This window comes from Nanorana parkeri, unplaced genomic scaffold (assembly GCF_000935625.1).
Source record: "Nanorana parkeri isolate BGI_ZX_2015 unplaced genomic scaffold, ASM93562v1 scaffold335, whole genome shotgun sequence".
Taxonomy (NCBI): domain Eukaryota; kingdom Metazoa; phylum Chordata; class Amphibia; order Anura; family Dicroglossidae; genus Nanorana; species Nanorana parkeri.
In genome coordinates this window covers 1,082,412-1,103,818 of record NW_017306603.1, presented here as the reverse complement: position 1 = coordinate 1,103,818, position 21,407 = coordinate 1,082,412, and the positions used below count along the sequence as shown (strand labels likewise).

Here is a 21,407-nt window from a genome sequence, read left to right as displayed (position 1 = left end):
TAGGAACTTTCAGATTATGGAACGATTTTTGCGCTCTTCATGCAAATCCAGCCCATAAAAAGCTTAAACACGTATTGACTTTCTGAAAGTCAATATCTGTGTGTAGCTCAGCAATTTTTCAGCCCTACAGATGACAGTGCTGACCTGGAGATTGGACACTTAGGCTGGGTTCACACGTACGGAATATGCGCGTTTGCTGCGCATTTTTACAGCGATTTGCGGTAAAAGAAACGCGCGCGCATTTTGAGGGCTATCCGGCTGTATCCTAATGGATACGCGCGGCAAATACGCTCCAAAAAAGCTTCTGTACTTCTTTGGGCGTAGGGCGTTTTGCAGCGCGTTCCTACGCGCTGTAAAACACCCAGGTGGGAACCATGCCCCTAGGCAATCATTGGTTTTCACATGTTGAGCGTTTTACAGCACGTAGGAACGCACTTTAAAACGCCCAGGTGTGAACCAGGCCTTAGGCTCTGCATTCTGAAAGCCAGAGAGTGGAACTGTACGCTGGGCGCTGTAAGAGTGCAGAAAAGGTATGAGTGACTAGTGGCTCTCTGTATAACAGTCAGGGCAATAGGAATAGGGTAGAGCAGCAAAAGATGTATAGAATGGTCTGGTATAACTGGAGCAGTTTCCTTTATACAGACAAAGGCAGACACCTTTAAGCTGGAAATCTGTCCCTCACCATCCACCCAACCTACCTCCCCAATTTTTTTTTCCCCCCTCTACTCCCCCCCCCCCCCCCTCTACCGTTTGCCTGTCCCACCAACCCATCTTTTCTTACCGTTTTTACCATTTATGATCACCTTAACCTTTCCTAGTCCCTAACGCCACTGTTCACACTTTTACCCCATCCTGCACCCCTATTCCCATTGTAAATAAAGGCTTACCCCCGAATCCTGTCTTATCCCCCTCCCCTTAAACCTAATACTTAAAACACTGACGGTGGCTTATTCATCTACTGGTATCCACCATAACCTATGCATGGGATTAATGACAACAGCAACACAGATCTAAGATCTATAATCTTCTTCTCGGTTTATTGTGCAACTGCCTAAGGCCATGCTTGTGTACCATATTGCAACTTATTCACATTCCAATATCTCCGACACAGCTTCACTCATAACCAACTTTTACTGATGTATGTTCTTCATTACACAGCCGTTTATTACCATGTTTAATGTACCATCCTGTAACGTGTTAATAACGTGAGACATATTTCAATGTCTCTGAACATAATAAATAAAGAATGTTTTAAAAAAGAAGAGTGGTAAAGCATAGTTGCCATGCTGCTGGTACTAAGCAAGAAACTAATCATGTGTGTGCATGTGTATAAAAAATATAAATAAAGCTATTAGAATATGTACAGTGTTTGTACAGCCTTGTGTACACATTTTAAACATGAAAGTAGTAATACACTTTAGACTTTTTTATGATAATAAATTCAGATTAAACAAATATACATTGCCCAGCAAAGTGTTTCTTTAAATTTTTGCCCAAACATTTACAGTCATCATGTTTCCAAGCAGCTCCAACTCTCTCAGCCCAGCTTCCGTGAACTTCCCATCCAGTACAAGCTCACAGGGGACAGAGGAATCTACAGTATCTATCCATCTACTAGCTTCAAGAAGGGAGGAGAAAGGAGCAAAGGGGAAGGAAGTGTCTTGCCTTGCTTTGTGTTTGAGGAGACGCACACAGCTTACTAGCACACACAAGTGTGGCTCCATAGGACCCTGCAAGGGAAAGGAGCCAGCCTAAAACAGGATATCAGGGCCGGTGATCAGGTGAGCAGCTGATACTGCAGGAAGGTAAAACTTTTAAACATCAAGGAGCAGCATCCATTGTAAGTGATATTATTCACAAAAGAGTGAAGAGTTTGGAGAAGGCAGGAGAAGCGAACAATCTAGGACAAAATAGCTGAACTGGAAAGTGAGCTGAATTGGAGAATTTTTTTCAAATCAGCTATTTTGGCCTAGACAGTTCACTTCTCCTGCCTTTTGTGAATAAACCTGTAAGTGAATCTAAGGCCAATATGTTTTTTGGCTAAAGTAGGGAAGGTGTAGAACCAGAGGGGGTAGGAAATTCACATGTAAAGAGGGATCATTTATCTATCCCAGCAAGACAGTAAACATAGCTTTCAAGTTAACATTGCAATATAGATGTAAATTAAATAGACAAACATGAAATATGTGTATTCATTGGCTGACATCGCGGAGAACACATCCACAGTTCAGTAAGGAGCTGAGCACACTGCGCATGTGTGAAGTTCATTCAATCAGAGGCTTACAGTCTGCTGCAGAAAATGCGCTCTCACGTCGGTCTTGGCGCGCAGCTTGTTACACAGAACGCCAAGGTGGCGGTGAAAATGTGAAGTTCGGCAGATAATAAAAATCCACGGATCCACCACGGAGTTCATAGAGACCAGCCTCAGAACGATAAGATCGTAATATTCGTTGTGCTTGTCAGTAAATACTCCAACGTAAACCCGGGCCTGTAGGGGGAAATCAAAAACGGCATTGTAAATGAAAAAGTCAAAACACAATGGCAACAACAGCTCAATGAGGGGAATTTACTGAGACAGGAGTAGACAGAATCTGGACCGCAGTAACCAATCCGCTTCTATCTTCAGCTTGCTCAGTTAAGCTTTAAAAATGAAAGCTAGATGCTGATTGGTTGCCATGCACAGCTGCTCCATTTTTGTCTGCTCCAGTCTTAATACATTTCCCCTATTATGTTTTATCAGTTTGTTTTGTAGACATCTGCTTTGTCCATTTATAAACCAAAGGGGCGTAGTGCAGCAACCGGTCTACCAGAAAGTGAATTCTAACCCTAACCCTTCTTTCATAAATAAACCCATGCTTGAGGATTTCAAGGCTTGCTTTGAGTAAAGAAGGTAAAGTAAACCTGCCATGGCAGATATGAGAACAAGGACCCATTCAATGTTATTCAGGCATATCTGGCTTTCTCAAGGGGTTGCGGGTTCTTGAGAAAATGACTTGAATTACTAGTTTGTACACATCATTACTCATAAAGGGGCACCTATTGCTGTTTAATGTTAAACTTATTCATTTATAACAATATAAAAATATATACCGTATATATGGTTTTAAAGTAATAACATGGTCCATCTTTACTGTCTGCGTTAGAGATAAAGGAGAATATTTGGTCATGGCCCAGCAGCCAGAAACATAATATTAATCAGTTGCCATTAAAGTGACATTAAACCCTCAGATTTTTTAACATAAACCAATACTGTAATGTGCGCCTTACTGTAATCCATGGTTGTTTCCCTTCTCTTTGCTGCTCTTCCTTTTAAATCTGTATCTGTTCTCATGCTCTGCAGAACTTCTGTTTTGCAGCAGGCTGCCTTGTCTGAGGAATAGATACACGGTACCTGTGTATACGTTTGTATAGGCTTGAAACCTGAGCCAGCACTACAGGAAGAGGCCCTGAGCTGAAAAGGGAAGTTCTCCCCAAGCATGAGAAGACATGAGGATTTAAAAGGAAGAGCAGCAAAGAGAAGGGAAACAACCATGGATTACAGTAAGGCGCACATTACAGTATTGGTTTATGTTAAATAATCTGAGGGTTTAATGTCACTTTAAGTTTCCAGTATAATACCGATTTTTACTTTGCCTTCTGTGTGCTTCATATACCCTCTAGTGGTAGCTTTGTAGATTTATAGTTCTTCACTTGCTCATTCTTAGTTATGTAGCACAGTGGAAACTTTTTTAGGCTGGGTTCACACCTAGGCGTATCGAATAAGAGCGTTTGTCGCGTGTTTCGTGACGCGCGTTTTTACCAACAGAATCTTACAGGAGCTTCTTTGGGGCGTATTTGCAGCGCATTTCCATTGGGATACAGCCAGGTAGCCCTCGGAAATGCGTTTGTTGTGCGTTTTTTTACTGCAAATCGCTGGAAAAACGTGCGACTAACGCTCATATTCGATACACCTAGGTGTGAACCCAGCCTTAAGAATGAAGGCTTGAAGCTAATTGGTTGCCATGCACAGCTGCTCCAGATTCTGTCTGCTCCAGTCTTAATAAATTCCCCTCAAAGTATTTTAGGCAACATACACACCCCTGCCATGCCCCCTCAGTTATGAGGAACATTAGGAATTTATATGCCAAAAATGATTGGTTAAACCCATATTTGTTTGTTTTCACTATTACTTTTCCTTTATACTGGTTTTTCAAAATGGCAAACAAGATAATAAGGAAATAAGATAAAGGTTTTAGAGCAGAAGAACAGTTTTGGTATTTAAAGAGAACCTTTTCATAGATATCTGTACATCAGACCAAAAAGAGGGACAACTGAGGAGGAAAGAGAGACAGAGGGGTTTGATTGGTGACAGTTGGGAGGTATTCTAATAATTTAAAGCCATTTATTCCAAACCACATACAGCTGTTTCAGTCTTCTTCACCATCATCAGTGCAGGCTATGGAAAAAATGGCGTGTATGGTGTAAGGCTTGGGGAACCATGAGCTTCTGGGTTACATTTTCTTATTATCTATTAGTAAGGTAACATGGCCTTTAGCAGCTTAAATAGGACACTTTTTTTTTTTTTTTTACTTTTTCATTTATAGAACCCCATAGGGTTCACACCCTATGCATTGGGGCTACACTGGTGGGCTGCATCAACTGATGAGCTTCTTATAGTACATACTTATTATAGTGACCTGGGAGGACTGCCTGGAGCACAATGGTTCTCTAATATACAATATATTGCTAAAAGTATTGGGACACCCCTCCAAATCATTGGATTCAAGTGTTCTAGTCACCTCCATGACCACAGGTGTATAAAATCATGCACCTCGGCATGCAGATGCTTCTACAAACATTTGTGAAAGAATGGGTCGCTCTCAGGAGCTCAGTGAATTCAAGCGTGGTACCGTGATAGGTTGTCACCTGAGCAATAAGTCCATCCGTGACATTTCCTTGCTACTAAATATTCTGCGGTCACCTGTTAGTGGTATTATAACAAAGTGGAAGCAACTGGGAACAACAGCAACTCAGCCACAAAGTGGTAGGCCACGTGAAATGACAGAGCGTGGTCAGCCCATGCTGAAGTGCACAGTGCGCAGAGGTCGCCAACTGTCTGCAGAGTCGATAGCTACAGACCTCCAAACTATGTGTGACCTTCAGACTGGCATCTTTAGCTTCATGGAATGGGGTTCCATGGCCGAGCAGGGGCATCCAAGCCTTACATCACCAAGTGCAATGCAAAGCGTCGGATGCCGTGGTGTAAAACACACCGCCACTGGACTCTAGAGAAATGGAAATGTGTTCTCTGGAGTGACCAATTGCGCTTCTCTGTCTGGCAATCCGATGGATGTGTCTGGGTTTGGCGTTGCCAGGAGAACGGTACTTGTCTGACTGTATTGTGCCAAGTGTAAAGTTTGGTGGAGGGGGATTATGGTGTGGGGTTGTTTTTCAGGGGTTGGGCTTGGCCCCTTAGTTCCAGTGAAGGGACCTCCTAAGGCAATGTCATGTTCCCAACTTTGTGGGAACAGTTTGGGGATGGCCCCTTCCTGTTCCAACATGACTGCGCACCTGTGCACACAGCAAGGAGAGTTGAAGCTGTTCTAGCTGCAAAGGGGCGGAGCCAACTCAATATTGAACCCTACGGACTAAGTATGGGGGTGCCATTAAAGTTCATGTTTGTGTAAAGACAGGCGTCCCAATACTTTTGGCAATATAGTGTATTTCAACTGTGTGTATATCTGCTTGCCTGGAGGTCAATTTTAATGATTGCAGCCTATTCTGCTGGTTAAAGATATTGGCACCTCTACCCTGCTGTAGGTTACATGGGCTTTTATCACTATTGCTGAACACAATGTAAATGGATTGCTCCACGTCTCTTTCCTGGATAGCAGCTGTCAACATGGCTACAAAAACAAGCAAAATAAATAGAATTTAGCTTGGCTCCACACCTTGATTTACCTAACACCCTATTTTTCTCAGGGTAGCAAACATCAACAGCTCTTCTTCAGAATCCATCTAATCTTGCCAGCCTGGTGGGTGATTGTTAACAATGGCTTTGTTTTATCTCCAAGAGGAAATTCAATTTTATATCGCAGAACGTTACATAGTGCTGGAAATTAATTATTTACCTTGAAATTACTGAGCGCTCATAAAGCTGCACTAGCAATCATTCTTTAATCATTTTCTCTTTCCTTTCTGCTGATTAAAAATGAAATATGATCTTTTAATGCAATGAAACTGCTTTGTTAACTGTTATCAGAGTCCGTGCCCCGAGGGGGTGCTTCATTTCATCACTGTGCTTGTCCTAAGAGAATATACCTTACCATTCATTTAATAGTAAGTCCGCTTTGTTTTTGTGGTTATTAAAGAGGAACTCAGGGGGGTTCAAGCTCTTATAACAAGCACTGTACACTTGTGAAAGTGTACAGTCGAACTTTTTTCTGTCGATGTTTCGCAGATAAAAGTTTCTTTATTCCATAGTTTCCTGGACTATGATCCGTGGTTGATGTGTCCGTGCAGGGCATTCCCTAGCCATCTTTCCTACAATTTGACAATTTTCAATCTTAACATACTTAGTTATGAACTAGGAGTAGGGATATTAAGGATCTGCCGCCCCTCTCCGCCCTGCCGCCTCGGTGGCCTTGTGGGGAATCCGGGCCTGAAGGTAGATCTAAACAAGCAGGCATGGCCGATTGCAGTCTCCACCAGAGACACTTGTTGCAGGACAAGAACACAACTGTTGTGAACACATAATAGGTAGTTATGATAGTGCTTGAACAAGGACTTTTCTTGGCAGGCTCACCAGTATTCTCTTTAATAGAAGCAGCTGAAATGTTACAATTTATGTGATTTTTAGGTATTATGATTAGATCTACTCTGGGTCCAAAAAGACTCAACAGGTATTGTCAGAAACAACAACAAAAAAGGAACGCTCTCAACGTGAATCAACTAATAGTCACCCAAAAAAATCTTTCCAGCTCTGCCGTCCAAAGGAATTGTGGGATATATCACCGGACAAGGAGAAAAAACAGAGGGCACTGGATAGTTCTGATAGTAGTTTAAAAAGCATGAAAGTATAAAAATATAGAAGTAAAAAGCGTAAAAGCATAATCCAATGCATTTATAAACCATTAAATAGCGCAATGATCAAGAAACTGCAGGATCTGCATACAACTGCATGGGAATACTGTTTCTGGTTGAAGCGAATCCTGTAGTTTCTTGATCATTACATTGTGCCTCTCATTCATACTGGTTTGTAAGTGCATTGGATTTTGCATTGGTAGCACCCCCCTGACCCCCAAAGGCATGTGAGAGAAGGTGGGCTGAGTTAGCCGGTTGTGGGATGCAAATGTAAAGTTGGACGCCAGTCTCTTTAAGGGTTTTCAGAGATTTTATTCCTCCCAACAGCTCATATGGGAGAGTGGGATAAGGGCTACAGACACCGAGGACAGTACAGACTCCAGATTTATCGACCACTTCCCAGCTTCACAGTGCAGAGAGCCCTTAAACCGATTGCGGTAACTCTGTGTATGCCAGAACCTAAGCTGGATAGCAGACGTAGCACAGAATTTCCTGGGCGAGATATCAGGCTGCCTGCAAGGTCCAAGCCCAATCCCACCACTGGCCATTAACCTCCTAGGTTAGGGCAAGGTGACTACACATTTATTTATGCTTAATAAATAGTTTTTCCGCACTATCCAGGGTGCTCCGTGTTTTCTTTCTTTATTGCCATCATCAATAAAGATGTATTTTGGACATTGGACAGGTTTCCACCATCCATTGTCTTGTTTTGGAGTTTGGAGAGGAGAACTGGAGTACCAGCTTACGGAGCTAGTGGGGGGGGGGGGGGGGGGGGTATGGGGGGTGATTTGAGCGGGGTGACTTAGTACACCCTCTTTAGAATGATGAAACACTCTATGAGTAATCTGAACTCTAAATGACAACAAATCTCTACCACGTTCCACCAAAAATGCTTCAAAACATTGGAAGGATTTTTTTGTCCTAGAACATAATGGCACATGCCAGATGTTCTCCAGTTTTAATTTTAAGGCAACAGGTTGTGCATTTAACATACTGAACATTACAGGTGAGACATGTTACTAAGTACGTAAAATTCTTGGTGTTACAGTTTGTAATTTAATGCATTTTAAAGGATTTGCCATTTGCAGCAAACATTAATTCTTTACCCACTTTATACAAATGGCATGATTTACAAATATTTTGAGCCAGAAGGAGAAAGTGGGCATATTCAAATGTCTCTCTGGATCTGTAAACCTACTAGGTGACAGCATGGAACTTAAAGGGGCAGACTTACTACTAACATACTGCATACTTTCATGTATCCTAGATCCATATTCAAAATCCTCAAATTATGCCTAATGACTTCAGTAAATTGATAGCGCTCCATACTATAATTAGTAAAAAATGTGGGCATGGAAATGGATTTTTCTTTGCTATCATTCTTAAACTTAACTTCTTGTAGCAATTCCTGTCTATTTGTCCTGTCCACCTGGGATTCCGCCCTAATAATAATCCACTCTGGGTAATATTCAATAAGAATCCAATCTCGGTAATACTGGTATTCAATATTTTCAGACAATTGTAATCAACCGATTTTCCGCTACTTCTTGAAATCTGACTGCCATATTTTAATATACATGTACATGAAATGGATAAGAAAGTGCCTTAAAACTATCGGGTTGTGATACTTAAATAAGTTCCTCTTCAGCCACATTCACTAAAAGAGAAAAAAAAGTTGGATTCACTTGACACTGATGTATCTTCAGAGTCAGCCATCTGTATCCCAAATGTCAACACGGCTTCTTTATTGGTATATTTCTAATAAACCTGTTTACATCCACAATAGTCTGAAATGAGTGAACATAACAGGTAGATCAAAAGGAATGCCCTTTACCAAGCACCACAATCTTGGATGCTGTTAATTCATCTGAAGACAGATTAACCATAGAGGCGATTTCTTCAAGTTCCCTTTGTTCTGTGTACCTTGCTCCTTGATCTCGCTCCCCCCTCCCCGACTCACTTAGGTGCAAATAAACAGATTTTTTATTTATTTATATGTTTATAGCATGAAGGAGGGTGTGTTTATTTGCTACCTTACTGTTCTCAGCAGATGACTCTTCCACTGAATTATCCGCCTCCATTACTTCTAATGATTCCAAGGTATCTTCACATGAAATAGGCAATTCGTGTCTATTTTTCCTGTCTACCTGGGATTCAGCCCTAATAAGAATCCATTCTGGGTAGCCGCAGGACCTCAACCTAGTAAAACAATTGATTTTTAATCTATAATCACTGTCTATGTCAGTGCAATCACACATAACGCGGGTCGGTTTTCTAGCTGGAATAGCCTTCTTGATATATTTGGAATGGCAACTATCAGCCATCAGCAGGGTATTCCCCACTGAGCATTTACAGTGTGCAACAGTAATGGCAATGGGTGTTTGAGCATCATCAGAAAGATATATATCCTAGAAATCAATACTATGGTTAGCTATATTAATGGCAAAAGAAAGATTTAAATTATTTTCATTAAAATTAGTGAAGTCGTGCAAGCAACTCCTCATATTCCCGCCAGATGAGCAGGAGATCATCACTATACCATCCATACCACATACCTCACCAAAGAGGTTCATCTCTCCAAAGATGTGAAGATTTTCCCAGTGTCCGATATCAGATTGGCCAGGGGGAAAATGTCACACCCATCAAAGCTCCACATTTTTGGAGATATTGAATCCACCCAAACTTACAAAAATTATCAACAAAAACTGATATCACTGATATTAAAGACGCTCTGATGTCTACAAAATAATTTGTATATTTAGGTAAATGATACTCCAGATCTACTAAAGCCAAGGTCGTGTGGCATGATGAAATAATGGGTCCAAAGTGGACCAAAATAAGATGACCAACACTTGATCCTCTGCAATACATTGAGCACGTTTAGTATTCCTCAAAAAAGAATTGAGATGCTGGATCAATGGTTCCAGGTATGAGTCCAAGCAATCACCTATTCGCTCATTTATTGACCCGATACCTACAACAATAGGACCACCCGCTTTGGTTTCTGTATCTTTGGCAAGAAATGAAAAATAGCCACAGGAGGCTGGCTATTCAACCTTTAAAATCATAGCTTGTTTCTTGTTTCAGGCTTAATGCCATTTCCTTTATCAAACCAAAACGATTTGTCTAAAACTGCTTAGCTGGATCAGTCTGGAGGACCTTTTGAATTATTATATGATAGCTGACTTAAGGATTTCTCCTTAAGTCAGCTATCATATAATAGCTGACTTAAGGAGCACCAAAATCTCAGATGATGTTAATTTTCTAAAGACATATTGAGCAGAGAGTCTATTTCTTCAAGTTCCTTTTTTTGGTACCTTGTTCCTAGAACTCCCTCTCTAACTCACTTAGGTGCAAATAAACAGATTTTTTTTTTGTTTTTTTAGTTTATATGTTTATAGTATGAAGGAGAGTGTATTTATGTATGGCCTCACTGTTACCAGCAGATGACTTCCACTGAATTATCCGCCTCCGTTACTTCTGATGATTCCGAGGTATTTGCAGGAACGGAAAATTTGTGTTTTTTCGATTCACATTTACATTTAAAAGTTCCTACATTTCCACTCATAAATCTCATGACATTCATAATCCCTTAGATCACACTGGAAATCCACCCTTTTCACGTTCATGATCTCATGTTTGTGCTTTTGTTTGTTTTAATGCTTTTAAGTTGTCATTCGTTTTACTTATATTCCTCCAGGTCATGAAAGGGTTTCAACTGTATCGTTAGGGAATCGATTTTTTGCTGGAATGCCAAAGGTTTATCTTGTTCTTGCATGATAAATTAGTTAGAAATTAGTTAATCAATACAAAAGAACAGTTGGACAAAATATTTATTTATTCCCTCATCAAATTCAGCAGAAAAGATAATAAAAGAAAATTTGGTAATGCTAAATCGACGTGGGATCCTCCTCTTAGCAAACAAATCAAAGCCGCTTAATCTCCTATCCTAATAATCAGGCTGGAACTGCGTTGCTCAGTGCCTGGACCCTTTACAATGCATTGTAGAAAACCGGCACGTGAAGAGGATCCACTTGGTGCAAACGTTTTTACTTCAGGCATTAAAAACAGCAAACAAAAAAGCGAACACGTCACGTTTCAGCCCTATACATGGGCCTTAATCATAGTGTCACGATCTGGATCAGGCTCAGAGTCCAGTAGCTGTAACAGCAGGCAAAGTCGTAGTCAAAACAGACCGAGTTCGGCACACAAGCAGACGCTAGTAGTAGTATAGGAGCCGGCAGAAGCGTAGTCAGAGATCAAGCCGAGGTCGGTAACCAAAGGTATCAGGTAGGTAGTGGAAGATGATAAGAGTAGTCGGTGAAATTCCATCCACACAGTTTAGCGTAGATGGAGGAATCTGTTGCACTTTTTACATCTGACCATAGAAAGTCTGCAGATAATCTATAGGTGTATGGTCAGCTTTAGAGCAAAACAATAGAGGCTCTGATGGAGGGTTGAGCATACATGGATGATGAAAATAACTTGTTGGGAAGGTGGCTAATCAGCACGATCACTTTACCCTGAGTGGACAGGTGTAACGTCTAATTACATTTTTTCCGCACACTGACTACCAACACCAGGTCATCTTTTTCTCTCATTGACCACTGACACCAGGGCATTTCTTTTCCCCCACTGGTGCATTTTGTCTGACCACTGATACAAAGACATTATTCTCCTCCCATTGACCACTGATACCTGGTAATTTTTTTCCTTCCATTGTCCATTGACCATTGACAGCACGGCACCCCCCCTCCCCCCACCACCAACCCGGGGTACTTGTGTCTGCCCACTGACCAGCAATATAAGTAGCACTATGATTTCTGAAAGCTGTATTCTATACATTATGCTGTATTTTACATAATCCTGAGCGCTGGACTTTATAAAATATTGTGCATTACACTGTGCCAACCACTGCATTCTGTAAGCTGTGCTGCACATTGCATACCCCTGACCAATGTATTTATGGTCTCAGCAGTTCCTGGTTGCCATGTAGTTTCCGTCTGTTTAAATATTGATTCTTTAATCAATCCCCCTTCACATTATAGTGCTCAGTCCCCCTTCATATCAGAGTCCTACCATCACAAAATTCCGAAGCACCCCTGAGGAAGCGAGAAGGCACCCCAGGGTACCATTACACACTGGTTGAGAAAGGCTGGTCTAAAGCAACAAACACAAGTGTGACTATTTCACATCTGCCACACTGGACACCTCGTCATCTGCCTCATTCATTATAAGTGGTAGTAAATATTGATTAAAAAGCTGGATATTTCTTGGCTGCCTTACGAATAGGTATATCAAACAAAACAATTGAAAATGTTTTGTCACAATTAACTTTCAGACAAATGTCAAAATGTATAAATGGTATAAACACACTAACATCTTCTGTTCATGTTGTACGACGGGTCCTCTTCCACGAGGGACAGAATATAAGCAATATACTGGGAAAGCTTTACTTGGGAAAACCACTGATGAAGTGCTTTCTTCTTGGTCCCAGTGGGCAGGTTATTTTTAATGCCTCTTAGCCTACCATATGTTGTGAATATGGATAATGAATAAGAAACATTTTCCAAGAAAACGCTTCTTTACTCCTCGATTTCATTTTTGTCTTCTCCCCTAATGTCTGCTTTTTTCCTCACAGGTTTCGCCAGCAGAGGAAGTGTTTCTGTTTAGGAGGGGTCTGAGGTTCTCCTGAGTAATGATTTCTCTGGAATTACTTTAAAGGAGAACTATGGGGTCAGTGTTTTTCCCCCACAGTTCTCCTAAGGGTCATGGGAGGACATATACTGGCGTCCTCTCGTGACCCAAAGCTCAGTATATAGCGAGCTACAACTCGCAGTATACTGAGACCGCCGCAGCCAGGACGGATCCCGACATTACTGTCGAGATCCACCCAGCTACGTGAGTGAGAGTTGGCTTTGCCTACCTAGAGGCAAAGCCAGCTGTACCCGCCCCCAACCCCGTCCGTTCCGCCAGTCATCGCTGGAGGATCGGAGAGGGGGGGGGGGGATCCCTGAAGGGAGCCGGGAGTGACAGTCACAGCTCTCGGCATTGACAGGATCGAGAAGTGAGCGAGCGACGGTATGTGTTCGCTCACTTCCCGATCTATTGAGCCGACCTGTGACAGTTTCATTGTCTCACGTCAGCTCGAACTATGAGGTTGAGTGAAAATCACTCACCTCATAGTTCTCTTTTAATCATGCACAAGACTCCCCCAAGTTTCCTTAATGCATGATGAATAATATTGGGAAAAGCTTCAGGGCCCGTTCACACTATCAAGTTGTTGCAATGCATGGGTACTAACATGTGTTTTGCTGTGCATTATGGCAACTGGTTACATTGTGGCACTGCAACGGACTTAGGCAGCACAGCGCAATGTACCTACATTGTAGCGCCCTGCAAAGCACAGATCTAAGATGTTTCTCTTTCAAGCTCAAAATTTCAGTCCCTTTTTTTCCTTTTTCTAATTACCTAATTCTCCCCAAGGTCCTCTTCAGACCTATTCATTCCAATAATATATGGTAAAACATGTTTTACTCCAAACATGTTAATGCTATGCACTATACGGGGCCTGTTATGGTGCCATTCATTTAGAAAGGTTCCTCGAACCATAGCAGTGCAGTAGGTGGGGAAGGACTCATGCTGCAGCGTACAACAGCACACATGGCATGCATTGTGATTTGTTGCATTAAAAACTGCTGCAGATCCAGTTTTTTGCCTATTGCCTAATAAATGTGCTTTAAAAAGTTTTTTTTCCTATTTGGATTTTGCATATTTTTAATAATTTTCTTTTCTTTTTTTATAAATTTATTATTTATAAAGACCCCTGGAGGGTACATACAGCAAGTACGACAAAAGTCAAAGTGAGAAAAAAAAAACCATGCTACTACAGCTGTATATGTGGCATTACATCAATTTAATGCCAACCTTTAAAGTACACCTTTAAACACACCAAGAATCCTCAATTTTCATATGATTTGTGAACAAGGGAGTAATGGCGAAGTGAGGTAGGGGGGAAAGTTGAGGTGGGTAGTCCCCTACCGGGGGGGGGGAGGGCTCTAGTCTCACCTGAGTGGAGGCAGACTTGAAAGGAGGAGGGATAAAGAAAAGGAATAAAAGTTGGCTATCTTAATGCAAAGCACATTAAAGTGCAAAATATGACACGGCAACTGACCTCAAAGGCCTGAAGGTGCCCTAAAGTCTATACTACAGCTATGACTGTGACATTTGTTTACAAGCATCCATGCTGAAAAACTGCATTGTATATTTGTGCTGCATGGCTTATTTTTAAACACTACTATAAAGGAAATAATGCTGTGATTGTTTTTCTTTTTTTATTTACTCTAGAAACACCGTGGTGTTTTGTTGAAACTGGAAAACACATAATTCTTTTTTTAAACATACGTTAGTGTGTGAAAGTGAGTAGTGTTCCTTTTTTTGTTGGTGTTTGAATTCATGAAAAACTTGTCTTTGGCACTTTGGGTTTATTTGTTTTTGTGTATTTAGCATAACAGGAAGATTGATCCGGGTTGGGGCAAGCGTATGTCTTTTTCCTGAATCACTTGGCACTAAAAGGTGTCCCTATTTTCCATCTAAGAAAGTTGGTACTACTTTATAGCGTAGAGCAGGGGTCGCCAAACCTTTCAGTGTGAAGGCCACATTGTATTTTTTGCAAACATCTACATCCAGGATGACCATGAGAGTCCCAACATGCATCTAGGAGTGCCCATCAGAGTCCCTCCTAACATTCAAGATTGACCATCAGAGTCCCCTTTTAAACCACGATGACCATAAGAGTGTCTCCTTACATCCAGGAGTGGCCAGCACTCCTAACATCTAGGATTGACCATCAGAGTCCCCCTTACATCCAGTAATGCCTATCAGAGTCCTCCCTAACATTCAGGATTGACCATTAGAGTCCCCCCTTACATTCAAGTGTGCCCATCAGAGTTCCTCCTTACATCTATGATTGACCTTCAGAATCCTCCCTTACATCCAGGAGTGTCTAGCAAAGTCCCCCCATTACCTTTCAGATGGCAGGGCAGCAGGGCAGAAGTCAGGAGGTGGAGCAGGTCAAAATAGAGGAAGTCTGGTCCTCCTGTAAATGCTGTGGGTGGGGAAATCCCTACATTGGCTGGACTCTCCACTCACATCCAACCATCGTGGAGGGAGTGGGAAATCTGCGCTGGAGACCAAGGCTGGTTGGCAGAGGAAGTGCTGGTCTTGTTAGGGAAGGAGCAAAGTCCCCCAGTTTGCTGGATTGGACCCCAATAGCAGGGAACAATACCAGAAGGAGAGTCCAGGCTGAGGTACAAGATAGGATGATCCAAAATGCGTTGTCAGAGTACAGTCCGGGTCGAGGCAGGCAGTGAGTATCATAAACGGTGAGGCATGCCAGGGGTCGTTAACCGGGAAATCCAAATAGCAGGGAAGGGAGACAGGAAACAGGAAATGAGGCATTGTAGCTGCTTTGGGAATTGCAGAATAACTCAGCAACAAGTCTTGGCTCTGGCTGGAATTTAAACCCAGCAGGGGCCAGCGACACCCTCGTTGTCCGGGCAACGAGGAAGCCACAGGTCCCTGGGAACCAATGGGACGGCTAGGAGAGAAGGAGTGTTCGCAAGGCCCTCCCTGGCAATGATCAGCACCCAAGTGACTAAGAAGCCGCGGCAGCGCCACATGCGCACAACATGCATGCACGTCATGCATGCGCTCATGCGTGCACCCGCAACCTGCCGCCACTGGGCACCAAATCACCCCAAGAAGGACCCTACAATCTCTGCCGTACCAGACGGACCCCAGCTAAGAGGGCACCCCTGGTCCCACGACAGGTCTTCTTATTATGAGCCACGGATTGGCACATGTACGTCTAGCCAGCTGGGGTTGCTGTGGGCTCAATAAATTCCTGTAGCAGGCCAGATGTGGCCCACGGCCATAAATTGGAGACCCCTGGCATAGAGCAACAGCCGTTGTTCCTGCCAGTTGCACCAATAAACCCTAAAATGATGATGAACAACCTCAGCAATTTGTCCTCTACTGACTGTTCAGCTGCCAGGCAGAGTTCAGCTCGAGTGCTGAAACACATTGAAGCTTATTCAAGGAAAGAACAATATACAATATACAACAGAGAACCACCAGTCAGAACTAATCTTCCCGACTGTTTCTTTGTATAAGTCTCTTGGCATGATTTTTGGTAGTTCAAGATTTCGTATGTATTTCATAATGTGTAAAATATGCCAGGAGTTTTGTTGACTGTTCACATATGAAAATATTTGTGTTCCCTTCCCTAAAATACAGAATAAATCATTTATCTTCTCCTGTAGGAGTCCTTCCGCAGTGCTGAACAGATCAGCTTTTGTTATAGCCGCACGTATGCAACTTGTCAGACACCAGAAACACAAAGGGTGATATGGAAGTCACAGAAACCCGAGTCAGAACACCTGTCAGGAATGTACTGCTATCTGGTGCTCCACTTTTTTCACTTCCTGTCCTGTTGACAACAGTTTCATCAGACAGGAAGCGAGCGCAAATCTGGAGCAACAAAACAGAGAGAAATACATACATTTTCAGTAGAGTAGGCGAAAGATAGAACAGCTGTCAGATTTTTATTTATTTCTATGGGTTGGTCCAGTTGCAGATTTTCCTTCACTTCCTGTGTGCTGAGATAGATGTTACCAGGACAGGAAGTGAGGGGAAATCTGTCCACAGCCATTTTTAATGCAAATCTGCCCCTTTCCTTTACTGTCTTTGTCTACTTTCTATCAGCATTACCACACGGGTTTCTGTTGGAGACTACAAGCACCATGCAGCCATCGCTTTCAAAAAGTGATTGAAAAGAGGTTTCAGGAGATACTCAGCACTGAGATGCAACAAAAGATTAAAAAAAACACATTTTAAGGCAGGTCTTTAATTAAAAAAATTATAATTGTTTGATACACAATCCCTTAGAAAACGAAATGCCATAACATAGTATTTACATTTAAGCCTCAATTAAAGCCCAACTTAGGGCTCTGAGCATCCCCATTCACCTGGGTTGGTCCAATATGCCTCCCGGGATGTCCTTAGTTTTCAGAGCTGAATGAGCATTATTCAACCCAGAAGACTGAGGACATTTAGTGGTGGAAATAATTTACTGTGAGGGACAAGACCAGAAAGAAGGTGAGTATTGCAGCAAGAGCTGATGCTTTGTTTTAACCCTTTGCTGGGAGATTGTTACCTGTACCCTGAAACTACCCACAGCTGGGCTTTAAAGCCATAATGATAATTTATGATACTTCTTATATTAAATAGTGTAACAAAATAAGTGTTTTTGAAAATTAGTCGTATTCGTTCACAATAAAACATTCTGCTTTAGCATTCATTCTTACATACTTACAGTCAGAGGCAGCGAGCAGACTGCAAATATAACAGTCATGACTGCTAGCAGAATGAGATGGTCCATCTCCTTCATCCGAGCTTGGCTCCCATCCATCCCTTTGTTGCCGACAATGGCACCAGCAACGGTCCTCTTGTTCTTTTTTTGGTACATTATATAGAGACATCTCATGATGGCCATATTGAATACAATGATGCCTATTACTACTAGTCCCATAATTGTACCATAGAGAATGGAGTACATGCGATCCATAGGAGCCGAGTCCCTCATGGTCATTTCGATAAAACACCAGGTGCCAGGACAATACTGCACAAACCTCCCAATGCCAAAAAAAGGCAACGAACAAAAGCCCAGGCTAAAGACACAGAACACAAAAGGGACCAGGAGCCCAACTTTGTTGGTGATGTATCTCTGATAAGTGAACGGATAGGCTAGGGCAAGCCAACAGTCGACAGCCATGGCCAAGAGGATGAGGGTGGGTGCCAGGCCAAATAAAGTCATGCAGAAGGCAAAAAACTGGCACAGGCTTTGATTGTCCGTCAACTGGAATAAAGTTTCATTTTTAGAATAGGCAGCTATTACAACTGGGCACACAATGATCTTCCCCGTGAGATTGACGATGGTGAGTCCTGTTACCAGTATGTAGAAAACAGAACTCTTTGTGGTCTTCACATTTAGCTTGTGTTGCCAGAGAATGATGAGGGCAATGATGTTACCTAGAAGGCCGGCAGCAAACAGCACAGAGGAGGGCAATACAGAGTGGTCACCTTGGAGGTGTCTTCTTGAGGAACACGGATAGAGCTCCATCTGATGGCTGAGAACAAACTTGCTAGACGCAGGCTGAGTGCTGACAACAAGTGTTCGTGTCTCTGATTCTGCAGGCAAAGTTTCTGTGTGCTTTCTCACAGAATGTCCAGGGGTGGAGAGATGAGCAATTATGTGAAGTGATCATTTTAATAATGCATGCTTCGGTGGGAAATGGGCCAGCAATGTAGTTTGCATTCGGAAGGAAACAAATGTGCTGTTTATAAATAACGGACTGTGACCTGCCAAAAAGAAAGCGGGGGAAAAAAATAGTTATTGCAACATCAGAAAACTTTATCCAGACGTCACTTAGCTGTTGGACCTTTCTCCACTTCCCTGTGTAACGTGTCACAACTATGCAGCTGAACTCCAATACAGACTTAGTTGTTTGAATGACAACTATCAATAAAATGGATTTGCACTAACATGGAATCTTGGTGCTGGCGTGCTGGTGACATCTGCATTAGAGTTCTGTTGTAAGTGGTGCCATCCGCAGTCATTAGCACCCGTTACTTTTACTCCGGTAAGGAGTGCGGCAAGGTACATGGATACATTCATGCAGCTGTCTCAGTCTTGTTTAAAATGATTATACTTGTCTTTTTAATGTGTTTGTAACCCCCCACCCAGCACCCAGAAAAAAAGCTTGGTAGCATACCCTCCATTGTTTTTTTATCACTATATGGTCTTTTTATTTCAAGCTGTACCTGTTGATCCTGACAGTTAAAGGGATTCCCTTGCAACAGGTGACAACACTTATTTATAGAGTCGTTGCCTCTGCAGGAGCACTCTAATACTGTTTCTCAACTTTTTTTTAGCCACGACACCCTTTAAAAGTATGACAAATCTCAAAATGTCTGAAATGTAATGGATTTTAAGGGGGCACCACATGCAAAAACACATAAAAGCGGTTCCCCCTTCACATTGAAGTACCCCCTTCAATTGAGGACTACCCCTTTTAGATCTGAGCCACCCTTTACATCAGTATTACCCCTTCACATCAAAAACACCCTCGTTCACATCAGGAGCTACTCTTAAAATCCGAGCCCCCCTTTCACATCAGAGTTCCCCTTTTACAAAAGGAGCCCCCTTCACATCATAGCATTCAGTTGACGTCCCCCCCTTCATATCAGAGTCCTTCATTTACAAAATTTCAAGGCACCCCTGAGGTAGCAAGAAGGCACCCTTGCTGAGAAAGGCTGCACTAAGATGCACAGAATCCTGGTTGGCTCTACACTGGAGCTTGTGTGAGGTCAGCCTACTGCGTAGCTTCCAGTTTCTCTACCGCACACCACTATGATGTGCATTCTCATAGCAGAAGGTGGACCAAAGAGCTGGTTCATTTATTTGTTGCACATTCTGTCAATATAGTGCAGTTATTCTTGTTTAGGGTTTAATATTACTTTAAAGGGAATTATTTAATATGTAATATTTTATTATGTTGAGTGTCAAAAAACAAAAATATAACTTATTTTTTTCAGGTACATTCTTTGAGATGAATATTGTTAATTTTTTATTATTATAGATGAGCTGAATGTACTGGGGACCTGAATGTAGCTGATGAGCCAATCAGTTGTGCTATGTGCAATGCAGCGCTCATGTGCTAATAAAGAGCATTGTCAGGGACCAGAACACCTCCAGGTGGCGCTGGAGCAGACCCTGCATTTCCAGTGCCCACCTGCAGGTGTCTCCAGGCAGCCAGTGGCGGTCAGGGACCTGAGCGCCTCCAGGTGGCACTGTGACTCTGGAACCAGGTCCTACACTTCCAGGGCTCACCTGCAGGTGTCAGCAATTAAGCACCACCTGCTGATGATCTGGGAGGGTATTTAATCCCTCCCTGCAGTGAGCCTGGGGCCACAGTATTGTTGCCCTAACCTGAGTCCTGAGTCCTGAGTCCTGAGTCCTGAGTCCTGAGCCCTGAGTCCTGAGCCCTGAGTCCTGAGCCCTGAGTCCTGAGCCCTGTCACCATTTCCTGTATTCTGTGACCTGACTCCTGTATCCTGGTGCACCCTTGTACCCTGACCTTTGCCCTGTGGATCCCCTTGTGTTGCCTTGCTCCCCAGATTTCACTTGCCCTGTTGTCTGTATTTGTATTTGCATTCAGTTAGCTATTATTACTTGTTTGTGGTTACTTGTGGGTGTTGGTGGGGTTGTTTGTGTTTATATGATTTTGGTGTGTCTAATAAACTGTATATAAGGGCATTGGCATTGTCTGGTGTGGTCACGCATTTGGTCCTCCGGTGTGGGTGTTATGGAAATTCACTTGGTTCAACGCACAAATCCATGTCGCATTAAGCTGCGCCAAACGCAAAGAATTTCCCCCGTTGTACTACGCTATTTTATGCAAGGACTGGAAGTATCTCCCTTCAGAGTCATGTAGAGTCAGGAGACAGATGTTGCTTGTTCGTTAATCCCATGCTAAGAGACCTGAGCGCAGGTATGTTTATTGTTTATACCTGCCCAACAGGAAGTGATGTCAGACAGGAAGGGTTGTCTCAAACAGCGAGACAGGAAGTGATGGCAAACCAACAGATGATTTCAACAACCAGCAAACCAGGAAGTGGGACAGACAGGAAGTGAACAGGAGTCAGCTAACAAATCACATGTAGTAACAATCAATGACCACCGGAGTGACTTTATCCAGCGTTGCTCAGTGATCAATGCCACATAACGTTACTAGGATTCTCATGCGCGCTCATTCACAGGGATAACGTTATATCATCTCAAGCGTGTTGATCAGGCACACCAGAGAGAACAAACGCACGTTCCTTTCATATACTGCGTTCAAGACAAATGTATCCACGCAAGCCAATAAATCCATGCATTGCACGGGGGGCCCCAGCCGGCGTCCATACATTCGCCAAGAAGACACTGCTCCGCTGCGCATAAGAAATCTCCTCCAATGGATTAATCCCCCAGTGTCTATTTAAACCGAGACACTGAGAGACTAATGACAAAACATTACAATACACTAAAAACACATCCTAATAAAATTTCCACAACAGTGGGTACCTGCATGTGGTGTGAGGACACCCGCGCACATTACCCTGACAAGCGTGCTGGCAGGAGGAGAGAGTAGCTCCTCAGTCTGCTGCTTCAGTCACAGGCTGGGTGGGAGGGAGCAAGAGCTAATTATATTACCTAATTGCAGTAAATAGAAGTCAGCTTT

At 42.7% G+C, this 21,407-nt stretch overlaps 1 protein-coding gene across 1 annotated transcript; it reads right to left on the bottom strand.

Annotated features, from left to right (window-relative positions):
- Window positions 1–2,211: 2,211 nt before the first annotated feature.
- On the bottom strand, window positions 2,212–18,332 carry LOC108788585 (prostaglandin D2 receptor-like). Its single transcript, XM_018558377.1, has 2 exons — window positions 17,438–18,332; window positions 2,212–2,488 (listed from the first exon to the last, which is right to left on the bottom strand). The coding sequence occupies exons 1-2, from the start codon at window positions 18,242–18,244 to the stop codon at window positions 2,273–2,275; spliced, it is 1,023 nt and encodes a 340-aa protein (XP_018413879.1). The 5' UTR covers window positions 18,245–18,332; the 3' UTR covers window positions 2,212–2,272.
- Window positions 18,333–21,407: the final 3,075 nt, after the last annotated feature.

What these genes read in the sequence shown, in the direction of transcription:
- LOC108788585 (XM_018558377.1), bottom strand. Translation starts at nt 18,244, where the DNA reads ATGGAGCTCTATCCGTGTTCCTCAAGAAGACACCTCCAAGGTGACCAC. An exon ending in TCTGCTCGCTGCCTCTGACT is followed by an intron (nt 2,489 to 17,437) that starts GTAAGTATGTAA and finishes TTCCCCCTACAG; the next exon opens with GCCCGGGTTTACGTTGGAGT.